Source organism: Pelecanus crispus, chromosome 1 (assembly GCF_030463565.1).
Source record: "Pelecanus crispus isolate bPelCri1 chromosome 1, bPelCri1.pri, whole genome shotgun sequence".
Taxonomy (NCBI): Eukaryota; Metazoa; Chordata; class Aves; order Pelecaniformes; family Pelecanidae; genus Pelecanus; species Pelecanus crispus.
This window is the reverse complement of record NC_134643.1, coordinates 52875081-52894638: the sequence shown is the minus strand read 5'-3', so window position 1 is coordinate 52894638 and position 19558 is coordinate 52875081. Positions and strand designations below refer to the sequence as shown.

The window sequence follows — 19558 nt, the reverse complement described above, 5'->3', positions numbered from 1 at the left end:
CCCCCCCCCCCCTACACCGCGGTGGGCGGGGCGGCTGCGGCGCTGCCCGCGGCCGGGCGGCGCAGGGCGGGCAGCGCGCGAGCCATGGCGGACCCCTGCTCCTTCGCCTCCCCGTCCTGCTGCCTCACGCGGCACCTCTACCTGCGCTGCCGCGTGGACTTCGGCGCGCGGGCGCTGCGGGGGGCGGCGGCCTTCACCGTGCGCGCCGAGCGCGAGGCGCTGCGTTGCCTGGTAACGGCGGGGGTGGGGTGGGGTGTGGAAGGCGCGACCCCCGCGCTGCCCGCGCCGCGGAGGAGGCGGCGGCTCGGCCCGCGCTGCCCGCGGCTTGTGAGGGGCGAGCGCGGAGCCCCCGCCTGAGGGGGAGCGGTGGGTGCCGGGCGGCGCGCTCCGGGGGGCGCCTCGTCCCCTCCCGCCGCGGCGTCGCCTCCCCTCAGCTCTCTCCGCCGGCCGTCGGCCCCGCTCCTGCCTGCCTGCCTGCCTGCCTGCCTGCCTGCCTGCCTGCCTTCCCTCCCGCCGCCTCCGCTCGGCTGGAGCCCCCCCCCGCCGGTCGGAGCCCCCCCCCGCCGGTCGGAGCCCCCCCCCGCCGGTCGGAGCCCCCCCCCGCCGGTCGGAGGCCCCCCCCGCCGGTCGGAGGCCCCCCCCGCCGGTCGGAGCCCCCCCGCCGGTCGGTCTCGCCTGCGGCCCGGGCGTGCTCGTCAGCCGCGGGCTAAGGGCGCCTCGCTGCCCCCGGGCAGCCCAGGCTTCCCGCGCCTCCGGCCGGCGCATGGTGCAGGGGAGGGGTGGAAATACCTGTTTGCGTATCCCGTTAAAATGGCGAAGAGCCTGTGGCCCAAAGGTGGGAATAAACCCTTGGAAAACTACGCTTCTTATGGCTTTTTCACGCGTGTGTTTTACTATGCCAGCTGCTTTCTCGGTTGCCTATGCAAATATGAACCTTTTCAGCTTTGCTTTACATGCAAAGTGAAGTTTGGGGTTTGTGGGCTTTTTTTCCTGCTGGCTCCATAAAATCCTTTTGTGATTGGCGCTTATTTTCTGGGACAAAAATCCCTTTTGTTAATAATAAAGAGTAAAACTGCACTCACGCTGCATTACTTAATTCATCTTCTGTTGCGTGGAAGTCTTGATTCACAGCAGCTAGTTCCAGGATGGATGCCTTGGCAGGGGCTTCTGTATCACTGTCCTCATTTCATACCAGCACTGTGAAGTCTTTTACCTTTTGGTTTACTTGGCAAATTGTTTCCACTTTCATAGTTGGAAGTTGGTTTCCTTCCTCTTCCCCCTCTGGTTTTGTAAGTTCGGGGCTACTCTCTTAAAATGCTGCTTCCCAGTGCTCAACATAGTTACTCAGCTTTTCCGATTTTACTTAGGAAATACTTCTTCCTTCAGAGAGACTTGTGCTTAACATTACATGAGTGCTACGTTAATTATTACACTATTTAACAAGTATGTAATACTTGCTTCATTACAGGTCTTGGATACAAAAGACGTACAGGTATTTAAAGTGACCGTAAATGGACAGGATGCAAAATATGTTTTTGGAGAAAAGCACAGTTTCAAGGGGACCCCCCTGGAAATCACACTTCCTTTTGAACTAAGAAGGTACACACTTCTCCCTGTTCCTTTAGGTGGTTTCCAGAATGCACTGTATAAGCTACTTGTTTGCCTGTAGGGTCGTTGTGTAAAACTTGCAAAGGGACTTATAAATTAGGGTGTTGCATTTATTTGGTATGGTCTTGTAGATGAATTTAATATTTGGTGTTCATTAGACAGCCAAAACTTTGGGAGTCTTTGTACCCGTCCCCAGGTCTTATATCATGTACAAAATGACCTGCTAGAGTAAGTAGCAAAATAATGTGTAATGTATCACATTTTTTCCAGTGCTTCTCATCAGTAATATTCTTTCTGCTTCAACTACCTGAATTTTGGCACGTTCAGAATTGCTACAGTATGGCACATACGGAGTTAGAAACCCTGTTTGCCTTTTTTTACACAAGGGCTGATCCTGCATTTCTGTAGAACTGCAGCTTATCACTATGATTAGATAGAAACATGTTTTCAGATAATAAATGTTTTATTGTATTGGCTACACTAAGCCCAAGTCCCTAAAAACTGGAACTCGAGTTTAGGCAGCATGATGGAGAATGAACTAACCATAATCTACCTCTGAAGTTGCGTGAATGAAGAGGCTGTTGCCAAATTACAAAACATTTTTTGGCAGTTTTCTTACAACATATTGTAACTCTATGGTATCTCATGTGCCAAAGCTGAAAGCCATGACTGTGTAAGGAGGTTCCCTTGTTTGAATAAAATGGTATACTAAGTTGCTTCTTACTGTTTTGTTTTCAAAACTGGTTGCTACCTCTACAAACTCATGCCTGGTTTCTAATGTTGTTGTTGTTGTTGTTCTCTGAATTAGTGCAATTCAGAAACACACATAATGTGGAAGAGAAAGGAATGTCATACGACAGCTGTTCCTTCTGGGGAAATGCTTATGATCCGATTTGAAACTGAACAAATAAAGTACTTGAACAAACAGGCCACAGCGGAAACATAGGCCTGTTTCTTTTGGTTTGCTTTCAGCTTTTTTCTTTTATTGCTAGATTTCCTTGTAAGAAAAAAGCTACAACGAGGGAGTTAGGAGTCGTGATCGTAAGAATTTGTAATCTTCTTTGAGATACAGTTCCCCATGCAAATATCAATAAAACAGTGATAGGAAAGGGTAGGAGTTACAGCTGAAAGTCTGACTGTTCAGTAAGCAATGTGCCTTATGGTAATACAAATTATTTTTTCTTGTCAAATACGTACTTTGGAATACCAGTTATAAACCAGGTACGTATACCTGGTCAGCTTATCTAGCGTCCAACTCTTCTGATTAGCTGAAGTTTGTTCTGATTTATGGTTGGATTGTTAATTCCAGAGAGTTGCATGTATAACCTGGAACTTTCTGATAACAGAAGCAGGTACTTCTGTGTGCTTTTGGTGTCAGTGATGGTTATGGTATGTTTTTGAAAAATAAGAGTGTGAATGTGTCAGGTTTCTGTGTGTTCTCTTGTTAGCCAGCTGGTACCTGTTTTGCACAGAACTGTTAGTTTTTGCTTTATATCAGTTCTGAAACCCTGAATAAAATTTGAACTTTTTTTTTCTTGTTAACACTACTGTTAATAGGGTTTTCCAGTAATTACTATTTTCAGTATTTTTTTTTTTCCTGCTTAAGGATCATACTTATACTGAACACAACAGCAGCTGCAAAATCTAATTTTTTTTAATTTACAGAATACACAAATCCTATGTTATTAAGACATGTATGTTCTTATATAGCCTTTAAATACCTTTTTGTTTGCTTATTGCAGTGGGTTTTTTATACTGACATATACAATTTTAGATAGTTGTGACAAAATGATACGTATATAGGTCCAAATGATGTAAAGAAAAAGTCCATGTTCTCCTTGAAGAGAGGAGAAGAAAGGTTTCTGGTTAGTAAAAACAATAATAGAAGTGTCTTGGGACATTAAAATTGAAATAAACTAGCTAATTTTTACTATCATAGTTGAAAGGGAAGAGTTGTTTTTAATATGCTACTTGTTTTTTTCTTACTTTTAATGCTTTTGAGACAGTGCTGCAGACCTATGTTCCAGAAATCTTTGTAGAGGAATTTCAGTAGTGATCAGGAGTTGTGTCAAAACAGTCTGACTATATTCTTTATTACACAGGGGACAAGAAGCAATTGTCGAAATCTCTTTTGAAAGCTCTCCAAAGTCTTCAGCTCTCCAATGGTTTACTCCAGAGCAAACATCTGGAAAGAAACACCCATTTCTCTTCAGCCAGTGTCAGGTTGAGTTGATTAATTTTTTTTTTTTTTTTAAATTGTTGTTTACATACCACTGTAATTCCCTGTGGTTTCTAAAGAGTGGGAGAAGGCGGCTAGTAGGGGAAAGTACATTAGCCCGTAACGTCTAATTGTGTGTGTCAAAGGCCCTAAATGAAAACACTTAGTAAGTCAGGACATTGCTGAGATTTTATTATATGTTTGCAATTTAATAATTCCAGAACTGCTTTATCCAATCCAGTATTCTTGTTGAAGAACATGCAGTCCTTTACAATCGATATATGTGGCTATTGATCTGTCTTACCTGCTATTATTTCTTTTAGAAAACCCTTAACTATGAAAACTACTGTAAGTGATAACAAGTATTGGTTTGTAGATAATGAATTTGCTGGAGGAGCTGCATAGATTTCCAATATAATATATTAGTTTGATTTATTTCTAGTCCTCTGCATTAGAAAGATTGTTATGTTTTAGCTTTTTCTTTTTTTTTTTTTCCCCTCCCCCTCTCCAGGCTACCCACTGCAGAGCCATCTTTCCATGCCAAGACACACCTGCTGTGAAACTAACCTACTATGCAGAGGTAGATGAACCTAACTCATGTGTGTCTAACTAAAGACAACTACTATAATGGGTGCTTTTTTTTTTTTTGGTAGCTGCTGGCATGTGTCCTAAAAAAAAAAGAGAATATTGACTTTTAGCTTAATGTAAGAGCCAAAAACTGCTTACCTTCCTTGTGGCACTTCTCTAGCTTTACCATTTTCTTTTATGTATATCATCTCTTTTTTCATTCAAATGTATCTTTACTTCCAAAAGAAAAAAAAGTAGTTGGAAAGAAATATGTTCTTAAATCAGGAAAAGGTGACAGTAAGACACCAAAGAGTGCTGTAAAGTGAAAATACTTGAAAGGACTCTCATATATGCCTGAAGTAATATATTCTGGTATATAGTTAGGGGATCTTTGCAGTCCTGGCGTAAATAGTCTTATTGTTCTAAGGAAGCAAAAAGTGAGATGCACAATGTGACATTACAGTTCAGTAGTCTGAAGAAAGTGAAACTTTTAACTTCTATCAGAGGTAATCATTCTAGTTAATTAAATATTGTCAGCCTTTAAGACAAATTTTCTATATGCTTTATATTCTACTTGACAGAGATAACTTAATAACAGAACAAATCGGGGCTACTTTTACTGCTATCTGTGCTTCTAGTATATTGTATAATCCCGCATGCCAACTGAGTTCCTCACAGTCGGGTAAACTTTCAGATATCCGTTCCTAAAGAGTTGGTGGCTCTTATGAGTGCTAATCGCGATGGAGAGATGCCTGACCCAGAGGACAGCAGTCGGAAGATATACCAGTTCAGTCAGAACGTAAGTGCTCCAGGCTAGTAAACAGATGCCTAAGGCCTTATTCTTAACTCGTGCGGTTTGCAATCACTTCAGATACGGTTTTGATGTCATCGCTTAATCATGTGACTCACCATGGGTCTTTGCCACTGTAGAAATATGAGGTATTATGAATCTCCAACTCTGAAAAGTCAACCACTAGGTGCTGGTGGTGTTTACTGGTTGTTTTGGCATTCCCAGAAAAGCCAAATTAGAGTTTTGAAAATGTTTAGTATACCCAAAGCTGATACTGTCAAAACCCTTTCTGCCTGCACTGATTCTTGGGAAATAATGCATGGAGATGAATAACATGGGAATGAGTTTTGGAAAACAGATCCTGCAAATTTTAAGCTTACCAAGATCTTAGGAGTGAAGCTGAGCATTGGAACCAATTTTTAACTTGAAGTTAGGCAAATTCTGACAGAAGAGGTTTTTTGGGTTTGGGGTGTTTTGTTTTTAAAGGTGAGAACTTTGGCTTTTATGGAAAGTATCTCCAGCTAATCAAAGATTACCGTTCTCAGGATGAAGTTTTATTAAGCGGTGCAGCTAGTTTAATAGTTCCACTGCTCCTAAAGTGGCAGTCTCAATTTACTCTTCTGGAATTTTTTGTTACAGTTCCGATGTTTATGGGATCTCTTGGTGACCCTAGTTCATTTTGCTGAACAAGCGGATAAAATTAACATAAGTTTAAAAAAGAAATTGTTGTAGTAAGCTGATCTGGGCTGCTGAGGGACTGAATGACTGCAAGGAGGGATGGAATTGTGTGACTGGAGCAGAGAAGGGGAACCTATTCCAAACTGCAGCAGCTGTTGGGCTGATTTGGCTGCTATGTGAAACCTGAGAGAGGCAAGAGAGGAGAGAGAGAAAAAGTTGTTACTTTATCTGTGAGCTCTTCAATATGCAGCATTCTGTTCTCTGTGGAGCCAAGAACGTTTGCCACTCTCGGTCTAGTGCATAAGGCTTCTGTGTTGCATGTTATCCAGAGCTGTATGTTATCTAGAAATACACTGTTGATAAGTTTGGTGGACCTGTACAAAAGAATAACATCTAGTCTAGTTGAAATTATATTCCACTTTCTAATACAGAAAGCCATTAGATCAATTTTTTTGTTTAATGAAACACATGCCTCTTCTAGCAAAGTCAAATGCATTAAACACAAAATATATAAATGGAAAAAGGCAAATGCATTAAAAAAAGACATACACATCATCTAACGTACAAAAACACGAGACTGATTTATTAGAAAAGGCATGTGTTTCCTTAGATGAAAAGGGCAAATGCATCAAACTCTTGGACATGTATGTGTGCTGAGCTTACCTAAAACTACTGTTTTTGTTCCTGCATAGCCAGGCTGGTAAGAAGTTCAGTGGAGAGCAGCCTCTGTCAAAATGAATTTGTAAGCAACAGCCACTGAGATTTGAAGTAATTTCAAAATTTCAGATTAGCAAATTGGGCATCAAAATGTAGGGATACATTGACAGGCTTTTAATAACTTGTCTATTACACAAGTCAATGGACTTAAATCTTTTCAAGAATATATTCTGTGGGTTAATATGTAAAATTAAAACACACATGATTATATGGGTATTTTAGTAAATGATATTGAAATGGTTTGGGGATAATGGTGGAATAAAATTTTCTGAAATGCTGTCTCCAAGTAATTATGATTTAAAGACTTGCTTATTTAACATTGTTTAGTCAGATAAAATTGAACTTCTACAGGGATGGCTGTATTATCCCTGTTTGTTTCCAGAGCACTTGGAGAAGGCATTTCTCTGTAAAGATACTGTAGCTTTGGAATTTTTTATCATTAAAATAACAAATATTTAGAATTTATTTTAATTCCAAACATGGAAATCAGATACATATATTTTGATTTTGATGAATCTTTTGTATCCATCAATATTCTTGTTTACTTGAATTCATGAAAGCTCTTCCTGCATCTTTCTGTGTGACACCATCCCTGGAAGTGTTCAAAAAACGGGTAGACGTAGCACTTCGGGACATGTTTTAGTCTAGTTTACCCTTAATTGGTTTAGTGTGGACTTGGTAATGTTAGGTTAATGGTTGGACTGGATGATCTTAAAGGTCTTTTCCAACCTAAATGATTCTGTGATACAACTGCCCTTTATCTGAGCAGTATCTCCTTCCATAAAATTTAATGGAACTGGAATGAATATGGAAAACTGACTTTATTTTGAACAGTAACCAAACCAGTAGCATTTTTGTATGCTTTTGTATATGCAGATTTTTTTTCAAACAGAGATGATACAATTTTGTGGCCTTTGCATGAAACAGCTGTGAAACAAGTACTTCTTGTAGTTAAAGGAATATCATTTGGGGAGAAAAAAAATGCCTTTATTATAACATAGGGCAGGAAACTATGGAGGAAATGTGCACAATTCTTTATTTACATACTTTGTTTTTCTTTGAATCAGTGGTGGTGATAGCTCACATTACAAGTAAGATTTCTTTTTTTTCTCATGTTCTCCACTAGGTTCCCATACCTTTCTACTTGATTGCAATAGTGGTTGGAGCTTTAGAAAGCAGGTGAGTGGTTCTGCACAAAGTATAAATAGTAATAATCATAATAAATCTTCAGAGTTATCTTTTTTGTTTCTAGGTTTTGTTTCTAGTTTCTAGCTCAGAGAATAGTATCTTTTTCCTCAGGTAACAGCCTCATGTACAAAAGGCAGAAGATTATAGCTTAAGCCTCGTTGCTCATCTGCCCAAGAATATGTTAATCTAGCCCGTAAGAATGCTTTTATATTAGGGGTTTACAGCATTTTAAAATCTGTAAACACATTTCCTATTTATTTTTCCCAAATAGTGGATGTGTGTAATCTGTTTTCTAAAGCTTTACTTTAGCAGTGGAGAGGAAAAAGAGACAAAGACTCTCTAATGAGTTTTTTCGGCAAAATGGGTTACTCATGAACACAGTTTAAACATATGCTCTCTGTGTTAGTTTCCCATAGAATTATTTCTAGTTCATAGTGTCTTAGTGGCATTTTTACTTTCAACAGAAAGATTGGCCCAAGGACACTGGTGTGGGCTGAAAAGGAGCTAGTGGATAAATCAGCCTATGAATTTGCTGAGGTGGGTAATTAACAAAAAAATGTTTTGTCAACTAACTGTTTCACATAGTATTGGAAAAGGGACAGACTGAAGTTCAGTGTTTTGTAGCTCTCCTTTCTCTACCTCCCACCCCAAAATTGCTGCGGTTCTGTTGCAACACAAAACTACTACTGAAAATAAATATTGATCCAGTCTTGTACTCATTTTGCACGTGGGACATGCCAAGGTGAAAGAGAATGAAGTATGGGATCCATAGCTTATTTCTTGTTCAGTGTTTGTAGTCAGAAGTCATGTTAGAAACTAATGTGAATTCTTGTTTCAGGCTGAAGCTATGCTGAAAACAGCAGAAGACTTAGCAGGACCCTATGTATGGGGACAGTATGATCTGTTAGTCTTACCACCTTCTTTTCCTTACGGTGGTATGGAGAATCCTTGTCTTACTTTTGTAACTCCAACACTGTTGGTAAGTGTAACACTGATAAAAGTAATCTTTTCCTTAGGGCTTGCTTATCCATCAAGTGATGGATATTAATCCACAAATTGGATTAATCTTCCTCCTAGAAAGAACTGTAAATGTTCCTGCCTCCTTTGGAGTTAGGGATCATACATGAAACTGCATTAAGTGGTATATTTAGAGGTTTACTTGAACTGACAACTGCCCTGTCTCTATTTTTTTCTTTTTTTAGGCAGGTGATCGATCTCTATCAAATGTAAGTGCAAAATAAGTTCATGTCTTCAAGTAGAACACAACTTGAAGTTGTATCTTAACTTCCCTTGTAATAGATACCTGAAAACTTGGTCTCATTTTCATTGGGGGAATTAAAAGCTAAGGTAGTAACTCAAAAAGTTTTACAAAGTGTGATTTAGTTCTAAGTAAACTGTAGAAAACTGCAGACATATCTATTTTGTATAATGAGCAGATGAAAATAACATGGGTGCCTGTATGCATAGGGGGCTGACTGAAGTCAGCTGCTCAGTACCTTTTTTCCTGTCCTATGTATAGATATGTTTAAAAACCACAACTGAAGTGATCTCATCGAAAGTGGTTCTAGGGAACTTCTTCCTCTGTATGTCTGTCTGTGCACTAGAACTCACGTTGTGCACAGTTTCCTTTTAAAATGGAAATCATGAGTACAATTTGAGTAAATTCTGGTTCTTTTCTGGAAAGTTGAGTACTTTGGATGCTGTTTTATCTCGTATGTCTTCCTATTAGACTGATATACTGCCAAAAAAAAAAAAAAAACCCAACCCTGTCATATCCCAAGAGTACTGAAATATTTGACATGGATACTTTTTAATGTATCATGCATCGTTACCCTTCTAGGGGTGACTGTTTTCTTCCTGTTTGATATTTTAGAACATCCCAGCACTGCAGAAGTTGCTTAGGTGGGAAAGTAGTACTAGTCCATCACTTGGCATGGATTCAGTATTCTGAAATGTGATTTCATAAACAAGTACCTGCGCCATGCTGCCAAAGGAATTATTTTTGTTGATCAGTGTGGCTTGCAGGCCGGACATTAGAAATTATTTCTGGAGAAGGTTTGGTAGGATAGTGTTAGTCCTCTAAACAAAATTTATATGGCTGAGTTTACAGAGCTGTGAGTGCTAACTGGCTTTGGGAATGTAGTACAGTAAATGAGATCCCATTCAGATTTTTTTCTTTCTGTTGGGGTTTGAAGTTCATTTTCCAGAGGAGTATAAATGGTAGAGCTGCCATTGTTTTCTGTGTTTTAGGTTATTGCTCATGAAATCTCTCACAGCTGGACAGGAAACTTGGTAACAAACAAAACATGGGAGCATTTTTGGTAGGTGTTATGTTCGATGCAATACAAATCATATTTTAATATTTAGCTGTAAAGAGACCAACTAAATTCATTTTGCCATCCTACTAGTGCTGACTTTATCAATGTATTTCCAGGCTGAATGAGGGACATACTGTATACCTGGAACGCAGGATTGGTGGTCAGCTGTTCGGTGAGCAGTTCAGGCACTTTAAAGCCCTAGGAGGTTGGCGGGAACTGCAGAATACGGTAAACATTTTTAAAGTTATGATAACTTTATGTTTAAGCATATACCTAAATAAAATAAAGCTGATTCCTGTGTTTCCCACAAATAAGACTTGTCTAGTCAGCTTTCCTAACAGTTTCTTATTAGAGGATGAACAACTTTGATTCCAAGGTATATGATCTCTTCCCATGGTAATAGCTTAATATACTCAGATTGGATGAAGTTTTTTGAACTGTTTTAGGCTGTTCTGTAAGGATGAACATCTTTTACAGACTCTCTTGGTTGTTCTGGGTATGGCTAAATTGCAGTATTAGCTGTTAGCATATTGGTAAGCAGTGAAAGCTTGTCAAAATTATCTGCAGGCATGACCATCAGAATTTCCAATGCCTCGTGCAGGTAACTGATTTCTTTTTTTGCTGTGTACTGTGTTATAACTGAGCATATTCCTAATCCATTACTGTCTAGAAGGGTTGTTTCGTTTTGTGTTTAGGTAGCATAGTTAGTTTTCAGATTTCTAGCCTGTGATATTTCCAGCCCTCTCATTCAGTTTGGTGATGCAGTTTACCTGGTTTACTATGAATATTTCCTTGTAGTTTAAATAGTTTGTTAATAAAAGGATAAATATAGGTAGTTTATTAGGTGGTTGTGATTGTGACAGACATGACAGTAATTTACTGCTTTGAGACAGCTTGGAGCACAGGGTGATTGATCCTAATGTCTTTCTGTCTGATACACAATCAGACACTGATAAAATAAAATGGAAAAAAAGTGTAGTAAACTATGTTTTGTGCAGATTCAGAACTTCAGGGAAAAGAATGAGAAAGAATGCGTTGAAATGAGGCCATCTTAGTTTTGGATGCATTATACCTTTATAAATAGGATTAGTAGTGATTCGCAAGAGTGCTGGTTTTTCTAGATGAACATATTTTCTTGTGTCTTTCTGACAGATAAATACCCTTGGAGAAAACAATCCTGCAACTAACCTCGTCCCTAATCTGAGTGAAGTAGATCCTGATGTTGCCTATTCATCTGTTCCGTATGAGAAGGGCTTTGCTTTGCTTTTTCACCTTGAACAACTTCTTGGAGGACCAGGTATGTGTTAGTCAGACTTTATATATTATTGTTTCCCATTTTAATTTCAAACACTGAAACAGTTTGTTTTTTAACTGTTAGATGTCTTCATGGGCTTCTTGAAGGCTTACATTCAGCAGTTTGCTTATAAGAGCATAGTAACGGAGGACTGGAAGAAGTTCTTGTACTCCTACTTCAAGGATAAGGTTGGGTAGTATTTAAAACTAATTGCTTGAAACCTTTTCATCATGTGAAACTATGGCATAGCTCAGGAATTACCTTCTTTAAGGACCAGTTATTTGTCTTTCGCTATCTCAGGATCTTAATATGATGTAGTCTGGCATCTTACGAAGATGGATTTGCATTATGATGTTTTGGTTCTTTTCCTAGAAGGGAATATTTTGTTTTGAAGTAATCTTTATAGGATTTTCCAGGGTAATGGGAAGGATATTAAAAAAACCCAAAACTTTGAAACTAGTTTTCGTGGGGTATGTTTTTCTCCAAAAATAACACTTAAAATTGAATAAGAATTTGTGTTGCTTTGTAGGTAGATGTTCTTGATAAAGTTGATTGGAACTCGTGGTTTCATGCTCCAGGAATGCCACCAGTGAAGCCTACGTAAGCTGCATTCTTTTATAGTTCTTCTTTTCCTTCTCCAGATTGCGTGTGATTTTCCAAACAGTCATAAAGCAGTTCGTAAACAGAGTGAAAGTCTTCCCACAAACATTTTATTAGAAAGTGTCCTAGTACTATGTGGAAATCGATATATGTGCATATAGGAGGAAAAAATGCCAATGTTAATATTTTCAAGTTTTTATTCTGGTGGAAATTCATTTTGCTTTGAAAGTTGCCAGGAAAGATTCTTTTTTCTGACAGTTTGTTACAACAATATTCTCTTTTCAGCTATAAGCTATAATATATGTACAAGCATATATGCTCAGAAGTATTGATCATTTTAGGAGTGTATGGGATCAAGGGATAGTGTCACCTATGCACAAAGTGCTTCTAACTAAAACTGAAATATATTTCATTGTAATAGATCTTTTGTAAATTGTGTTGCAATATTGAGTTGGAGCCTACAATGAACACATGGAGCCATTTGAAAATAATTTCTAAGCATTCTCGTAAAAATATTACAGGAGCTTTTTGTGTTTCCAAAGTGTGATCCTTTGTTTTTAATATTTGACAGGTATGATATGACACTATCAAATGCTTGTGTTGCATTGAGCCAAAGATGGATCAAAGTGAGTGGTTAAAGAATGCTCAGGTGTCTGTGTCTTGAAAAGCTAGTTCTCTTTATACAAAGTGAGCCATTCTCTTCTGAAATCTATCACTTGCTGAGAGAGAACGTACTTATGGTGATAGTATGGCTGCCAGGGATTTTGCATTTCATCGACTAGCCTTTCGTCACAGAGTCTGTGGATTTGCTATGACTTCTGTACGTGAAGTACTGTACGTATTTTAACAAGGCACACAGCCAGCTTTCTGTTATGTGTATGTAGTAACCAAACAGAATATTCTTTTTGAAACCCTCATACTATGGCTTGATTTAAAAACAAATTCCAAGGTATCTCTACATTACTGATTATGTTGTATTAGCAGTAACTCCCCTACATTATACTGGAGCTAGTATGCATTTCTCATCAAAACCTGAAATACATGAATCATAATAAGTAACTAATACCGTACAATTTTCTCATAATTTCAACCATAAAACTCATACAACTAATAGAGAATTCAGCATACCTTCCTTTTGTTAGCTCTGTGGCTTTTCACTTAACAGAAAAAACAGTGGAGGGAAAAAGATCAGTGGAGAGAAAACAAGTGAAAATTGGAGTGAAGAATACCAAACATCAGACAGTAGCTTAAGTCCTTCCCTTCCCCTTCTTTGTAACATCCTGCACAAATACAAATCAGTATCTTTTTATGTGGAATGGCTCAGTAGTAAATGCAGATGTCCAAGCAAAAAATTACACCTGATTGTATTTTGAAATACAAGTAACCATTCTCTTTTAGGCAAAAGAGAGTGATTTGGGTTCATTCAGCTCAGCAGACCTGAAGGAAATGTCATCTCATCAGTTGATTGAGTTTTTGGCACTGTTGCTTCTGGAGGTAAATGCATGCCTGGGGTAACTTGATTCTGGTATCACAGAAGCAGGCGCAGAAGTCCAAGTGTGCTTTGGAATGAAGTTGTCCATTTTCTTACACGTTTTGCGAAAATAACCAGCTCTCACCATACATAGTTACTCAAAGCTTGAGCTGTGCCTCCCTGATTGTGTGTCTGTCTCTTCAGCTAACAAGCCAACATATAGAGTATTTTGGATTGAAAGGTAAAAACAAAATAAGGTGCTTGAGTTTGTCTGTATTTGAGGTTATAGCAAATAAGCTATAAATAAGACAGAAAAAAAAAACTTCGTTTTGAATGTTTCAGTAGTACTGGATGTGGGAATTTGCTAACATTTATTCCTTGCCCCTTCCCTAATACTATCATTGTCCCAAAAGCAGGGTCATTCACCTGGTGTGCAATACGCCAATATACACACAGAGCAGAGCTATTTTATTTAATTCATTTCTGCACAGAGATGGGTGCTAGGTGGTAATTCCACAGAGGTAGCACACCACACACGGGAATCACAACGTATTTATCCTGTTACATGATTAGTAAAGACCCACCCAAATTTATGTTCATTGGTCAGTAATTACCATCCCCTCTGCTGCTGGTTAGCTACATTTAAATAAGCCTTGCTTGCTATGTAAATTAGCACACATGCTCCACACCTACAGACAGGTGGGGGGGCAAGTCCTTTTGGTCTTAAATTGAGTCGGTGGTCTTGATCTACCCCTGCCGCTTTCACCCTTCCCCCAGTTACCGTGCTTCGGCAATTGTCCAGTTTTTCAGTGCCTTCTGAAGCAGGATGTTCCCTTTTATCAGTTTCTCAGTTCTTCAAGGTTATAACTGCCAGTTTTTCATAGTTAATTGAGTAAATACTTCCATGTCTCTTAGCTCTTCCCTTCAAATGCCAGATCCCGTTACACATGGTTCATTGTTTTGCTCAGCAGAAAATTGTATTTTCTGCAGTATACCACTATGAGAAGGTGAAAGAAACAAATACAAATACTTGTTATGGTAAGCTTTTGATTCTTTTGTAGTGTCATTCTTGAATGAACCTGTTTATTTTTGAAGTGTGTGGCTTAAAGTGTGCCTCTGGCTTACTCTGACTAGGCAATTTCCTTTTTCAGCCTTCTCTTCCAGTGTCACATGTCAAACGAATGCAGCAAGTATATGACTTCAATGCTATAAACAATTCTGAAATAAGATTCAGGTTTGTTCTAGTATGGGCATTTTTCTAATCTTAAACGCTTTCATAAAACAAACTTCATAAGTGGTCTGAGACATACTGTTGTATATAACTGGTGCAGGGGTTCAGGGGTTGTTTTGTAAGTGCATGTGCAAGCGTGCTTACCAGAGTCGTAGTCTGTTACTTATGTATGAATTGGGTAAATACAGTCTAGCAGAAGAACTGGAAGTGAGCGGTAGATTAGCTGTGCTTCATTTTTGTCTGTCATGGTAACAAGGAACCTGATGACCCAATAACTTTTATTTTGGGGGTGGTATTGGATAATACAATAGCGAGCCTCTCTGTGACTCAAACATGCCTGAAAAATCTTTCAAAAGCTTTAGTCAGGAACAGGTCTTCTGGATTTACCTAATCAGTTCTTCTGCTGATGTGCCAGTGGTTTTTTTTTTTCAACACAACTTGGATACGTTTTTATCATACTTTAATGCTTGCTATCACAAAGCTTTTGTCTCATCAAAAAATGTAAATACCAAAGGAAGTTTTTGAACAAGTAGGAAATGCTTCTAATTAAATGGCTTGATTCTTGTGCCATCCTAATTTCTTCTATTTTGTATTTACACATTGTGTTTATGCATGTCACCTGTTAGAAAAAGGTGTTGTTGAGGATGTAAGTAATCTTTACAAATATCTTGAAGTATTGCATATTTTGCTACTGTTATGTACTTGGATACATTTGCAATAGTGATAGTTATTCTGCCTTAACTAACATGCAGTAGTTTCTACTTCTTGTAACAAGATCAATTTCTTCTTATTTTTAAAACAAAACAAAAACATGCCAGTTGCTGGTGACATTTTGTTTGGGTGTTTTGCTGTTGTTTTTTTTAATCACTTGGTCAAATGTGACAAGTGCTATATATAATTCAGCTCTAATTCTGAGTGATGCAACTGGACACTACTGTAATAGAAATACATAGCTGCAGAAAATAATCAGACCATTTGGGAGAAACTTGGAAAAAAACTTTTCTGATTTTATAGAAAAGTCCACTTGTGAAACGTGCTAGTCTGACACTAAATATTTTATGTTCAACTTAGCTAGAATCTTATTCCCATGATGACGTAGCACTGCTTAGAGTGTTTATGGGAACTGAATCATAAGTTAACTAACCACTGCAAATGAAAATAAAAGTGTAAATTTTTTTGGGGTGTTTCCCCCCCCCCCCCCCCTCCCCAGATGGCTGCGCCTCTGCCTCAAGTCCAAGTGGGAAGAAGCTATTCCTCTGGCTCTAAAAATGGCAACAGAGCAGGGAAGACTGAAGTTTACTCGACCCTTGTTCAGGTAAATGTAATCTCCAAATTGTAGGAGCTCATTCTGTTGGCATTTTTAGTATAATGGAATGTATAGTATTTATGTTATGCTTTGAAGTAATATAATACAAAATTTTCCGTATACTGTGAACAAGCTTATCTTCAGAGTCACTTTCCATTTGCTGACTTTTTTTTACTAGAAGAAAGCTTAGTCTCTCAGTGTGCACCTCAATGTGAGGCTTTCAAGGGAAAAGTACAACCTTGAGAAAGTCCCCATTGTACTATTCTCATAGATTTTTGTAATGGTGCTTTTTCTTTTTTCCTTTTACAGGGACCTTTACAGTTTTGACAAGAGTCGAGACCTGACTGTCAAGGCATTTCTGGAGCATAGAGCCTCTATGCACCCAGTCACTTCAATGCTTGTGGGCAAAGACTTGCAACAGGATCAGTGACAAATTTACCAAGAAACAACAAGAAAATTTCAAAGAAAGCAAAGAAAGCAACAAGAAAATTTCAAAGAAAGAAGAGACCGATTCCACAAACTGCTGATATGCGTGCTTGACTATGCCATAAAATGCTCTGCTGCTTTGGTAATAATTTAGCTTAAAATGAACTTTCCGAATCAAGTTGAGTACTTTCTATTTTGCACCTCCAAGTAATACAGCAAAATTGCTAAGTCTGTGAAATTGGGAGAAAGGTTTTGTTACAAGTGATTTTTAGAACACACAAAAATGCGGTTCTGAGATGTAGTCATTTGTCAGTCATGGAATTTAAAAACATGGAAGTGAATTTGTGGATGGTATGCTCTTTGTGCACAGCTTGCTTTTTCATAGCAACATGGTTGAAACCTCAAGTATCTGAAGACTAAAAAATAAATCTTTTTGTTGTTGTCTACTTGTTTGTGTATTGATATGTATGGGAAGTTTTGAAATAATAGTTTTGGTTTATTTACTCTTCTTTGTTTTGGGAGAAATTTTTATTATGGGTCCAAGAGGGCTATGAAGACCTGAATGGATGACAGCATTCTAGTGTTAGAGCAGAATTTCCATCTCGCCCGATTTGTCATGGCTTTGTTACATTAGTCAATTCTTCATGTTAATCACAGTATAATGGTTTTACTTAGTTATTCCTATTGGATCCTATGCTGTGCACTAACACTTGTCTGAAATACTTCTTTGTTTTCTTTTTTTAGCAAACCTGGGATTTTTACCAAATTTCAGATTTAGTATCTTGCTATGCTTTTAGTAACTTATTTAAATTATTTCAACCCACTGTATATTTTCAGAATTTCTCTTTATTGCATGGGGGACTAAAGCCCAAGTCTTTCTTTCCCCCATTTGAATTTTTTTAATATTTCCATTTTTTAACCAGTTCTGGGCACCACCACTTATATAACAACTTCGAAATGAGGTAAAGAACAATCAGAGGGCTGTGTTTCCTGTAATTGCTTCAGCGCTTCAGTCCAAGTTGATGGTTTAGGTGACGCTGTTGTGAATATTGCCATCTACAGGTGGTTTGGTTTTGTTTTTTTTTTTTTTAAGTGAGTTTGAGAAGAACTGCTTTTCCTGGAAATGATCAGGTAGCATAAACTAAGTCTGTTGACGTAGGTAACCCCATATGGAGGAGTAACAAAGAAAAAGTGCTGTTTTAGAAGAGGAAGATACCAAATGTAGGTCATGGCAAAAGGTTTGGATTTAATAATCGGACACAGAGTGGGAGTGGAGGGTTTGTCAAGCAATTTATTTCTGAGCTGAGTTTTGATCAGTGTAAGATTTCAAGTGGGCTAAGTTACATACTTTACCAGGATATTCATCTTTTCATGCTGGCAGCTCTAATATAAATTAAGGCATGAACATACCCTGTTGGATTTTGATTCAAGGCATCTCAAGTTCTTCCATTCAACTCTAACCTATGTGTAGCTAAGTAATTTACATAAAAAATTATAGAAAAATTAACTCCCAGGTGACTGAGGCTCAAAAATCAGTTTAAATTCTTTCTGTGAATGTTGTGCCACATAGCTTTTAATAAACACAATAAAATACTAGCTTCTTTGGAACCAAAACAGTGTGATTTCCTTGTGTGTAAAGAACTCAGAGGCTTTCTTGTGTTAAGGACCTAATGAGCCATTCATTCTCTTCTTGCTACTCCTCTGAATGAGTGATAACTTCTGCTGGAAAACGCACTGAAAAGAGTTTTTTCTATATTTCAGGTGAGAAATTTAAGCAGTTCCTTTTATTCGCTCCCAAAATCTAATTAGGCTTCTGCTACAGCATCAAGTGAATGAACAGGGATTCTCTCGGGCAAGGCTCTGGTAGGAGGAGGGGATGTCTGGTGTTAACAGGTTCTGGTTCAAGCTATCAGATTGCAATGAAAACTGTTCTTTGTGCTAGAAATATGTTACTAGTTTTGGGGTAATGCTTTGTCATAAAAGCCCATATATCATATATAGTATCATACATAGTAATTCAGCAGCTGGAGTTTATGCTGCTAGCTAATCCTGATTTCTTACTGTCTGAGTAGAAAAAAAAAAAAAACAAAACAGTGGCAGGCATGGCTTTCACTAGCCTTGTCCTGCAATGTCTGCCACGTAGAGGCTTCCACCAATGGGTCTCAAAATTCCCTTCAATAATTCACCCCAGGTAAGTGCGCTTTACAGTAGTCCCTTTGAGAACAGTATTGCGGGTAGCATGGACTACCAGTGTTGTTACTGTTTTGTCTTTAAAGACAAAGGTATTTTCAGCTTCTGTGTCGACATGGTCATTGCTAAACTTTATTTTGGGACCATCTTAACAGGTATTTCTCCACATCTTTTCCGCTCTGCATCTGCCTGCAAAAGTAGGCATGGTATAGCAGCACCAGTCTCGGTAGCGGCAGGTGTGGCCTAATATTTGTGCCTACCTGTTCTAGCAACATCTTCCAGAGCGTAAGTGAAAGGGTAACGGAGGGAAACTCATTAATCTCCTCCTCCCCTGGGATACCAAATTATGTTCTCTAACTTCAGCTTGGACTGAGCAAAGCAGGCTTGCTTCCTACACCACCTGCTCTCATCCTGCTCTGGATAGGGATGTATGGGTATAACCCAGTCTCCTTTCAATCCTAGCAGCCATGACCAACCCGTGATAGGGTGTCTGTCTTGCAGCCCTGTCCCTTGTGGTGGTTTTCATTAGTGTGATCTACTGCCAGGTGACAGCTCCGTCAACTTTTGTTAAACCCTTAATTTTATAGAACAGTTGCATACCAGCTTATTCTGATTTATTTATCTATTCTTGCTACATAAACTCCAGCTCCTAGATTTTCACTTCTGTGCTCCTGACATGATCTTTGGGCAAAAATTCCTGTCGTAATAGAGGGGGTTTTTTGCCTTTCCATGAAAAGGGTGTGCTCCCTGGGTTTGGTTTGATTGGATGAAGTCAGCTGGATACATTGATCTCGCTTATTTACAAAAGTGGGGATTTGGGGGGTGGATTTTTGCCTCTATCTGATTGCAACACTGGACTCCAGCTAGACACGGGACTTCAGGCGGTCGCATGGTAAACGTGAGGCTGCTGCACACTGCAGCCCTTCTTGGTCAAGGGACAATTTTGGCGAGAGAGC

The 19558-nt window shown here is 38.9% G+C and overlaps 1 protein-coding gene across 1 annotated transcript; it reads left to right on the top strand.

Annotated features, from left to right (window-relative positions):
• The first annotated feature begins 84 nt into the window (after positions 1-84).
• LTA4H (leukotriene A4 hydrolase) lies at positions 85-16449 on the top strand. The gene is made up of 19 exons (XM_075712203.1): positions 85-231; positions 1469-1599; positions 3711-3831; positions 4338-4406; positions 5088-5192; positions 7705-7757; positions 8231-8303; positions 8605-8745; positions 8969-8992; positions 10017-10087; positions 10201-10312; positions 11237-11381; positions 11463-11566; positions 11908-11978; positions 12550-12604; positions 13377-13472; positions 14601-14683; positions 15891-15995; positions 16296-16449. Exons 1-19 carry the CDS (start codon positions 85-87, stop codon positions 16414-16416), a joined length of 1827 nt encoding a protein of 608 aa, XP_075568318.1. The 3' UTR covers positions 16417-16449.
• Positions 16450-19558: the final 3109 nt, after the last annotated feature.

Excerpts from the sequence above, each read along its gene's own strand:
- LTA4H (XM_075712203.1), top strand. The coding sequence starts at position 85 with ATGGCGGACCCCTGCTCCTTCGCCTCCCCGTCCTGCTGCCTCACGCGG. Across the intron at positions 10,088-10,200 it reads AAAACATGGGAGCATTTTTG|GCTGAATGAGGGACATACTG; the intron begins GTAGGTGTTATG and ends ATGTATTTCCAG. Across the intron at positions 11,382-11,462 it reads ACAACTTCTTGGAGGACCAG|ATGTCTTCATGGGCTTCTTG; the intron begins GTATGTGTTAGT and ends TTTAACTGTTAG.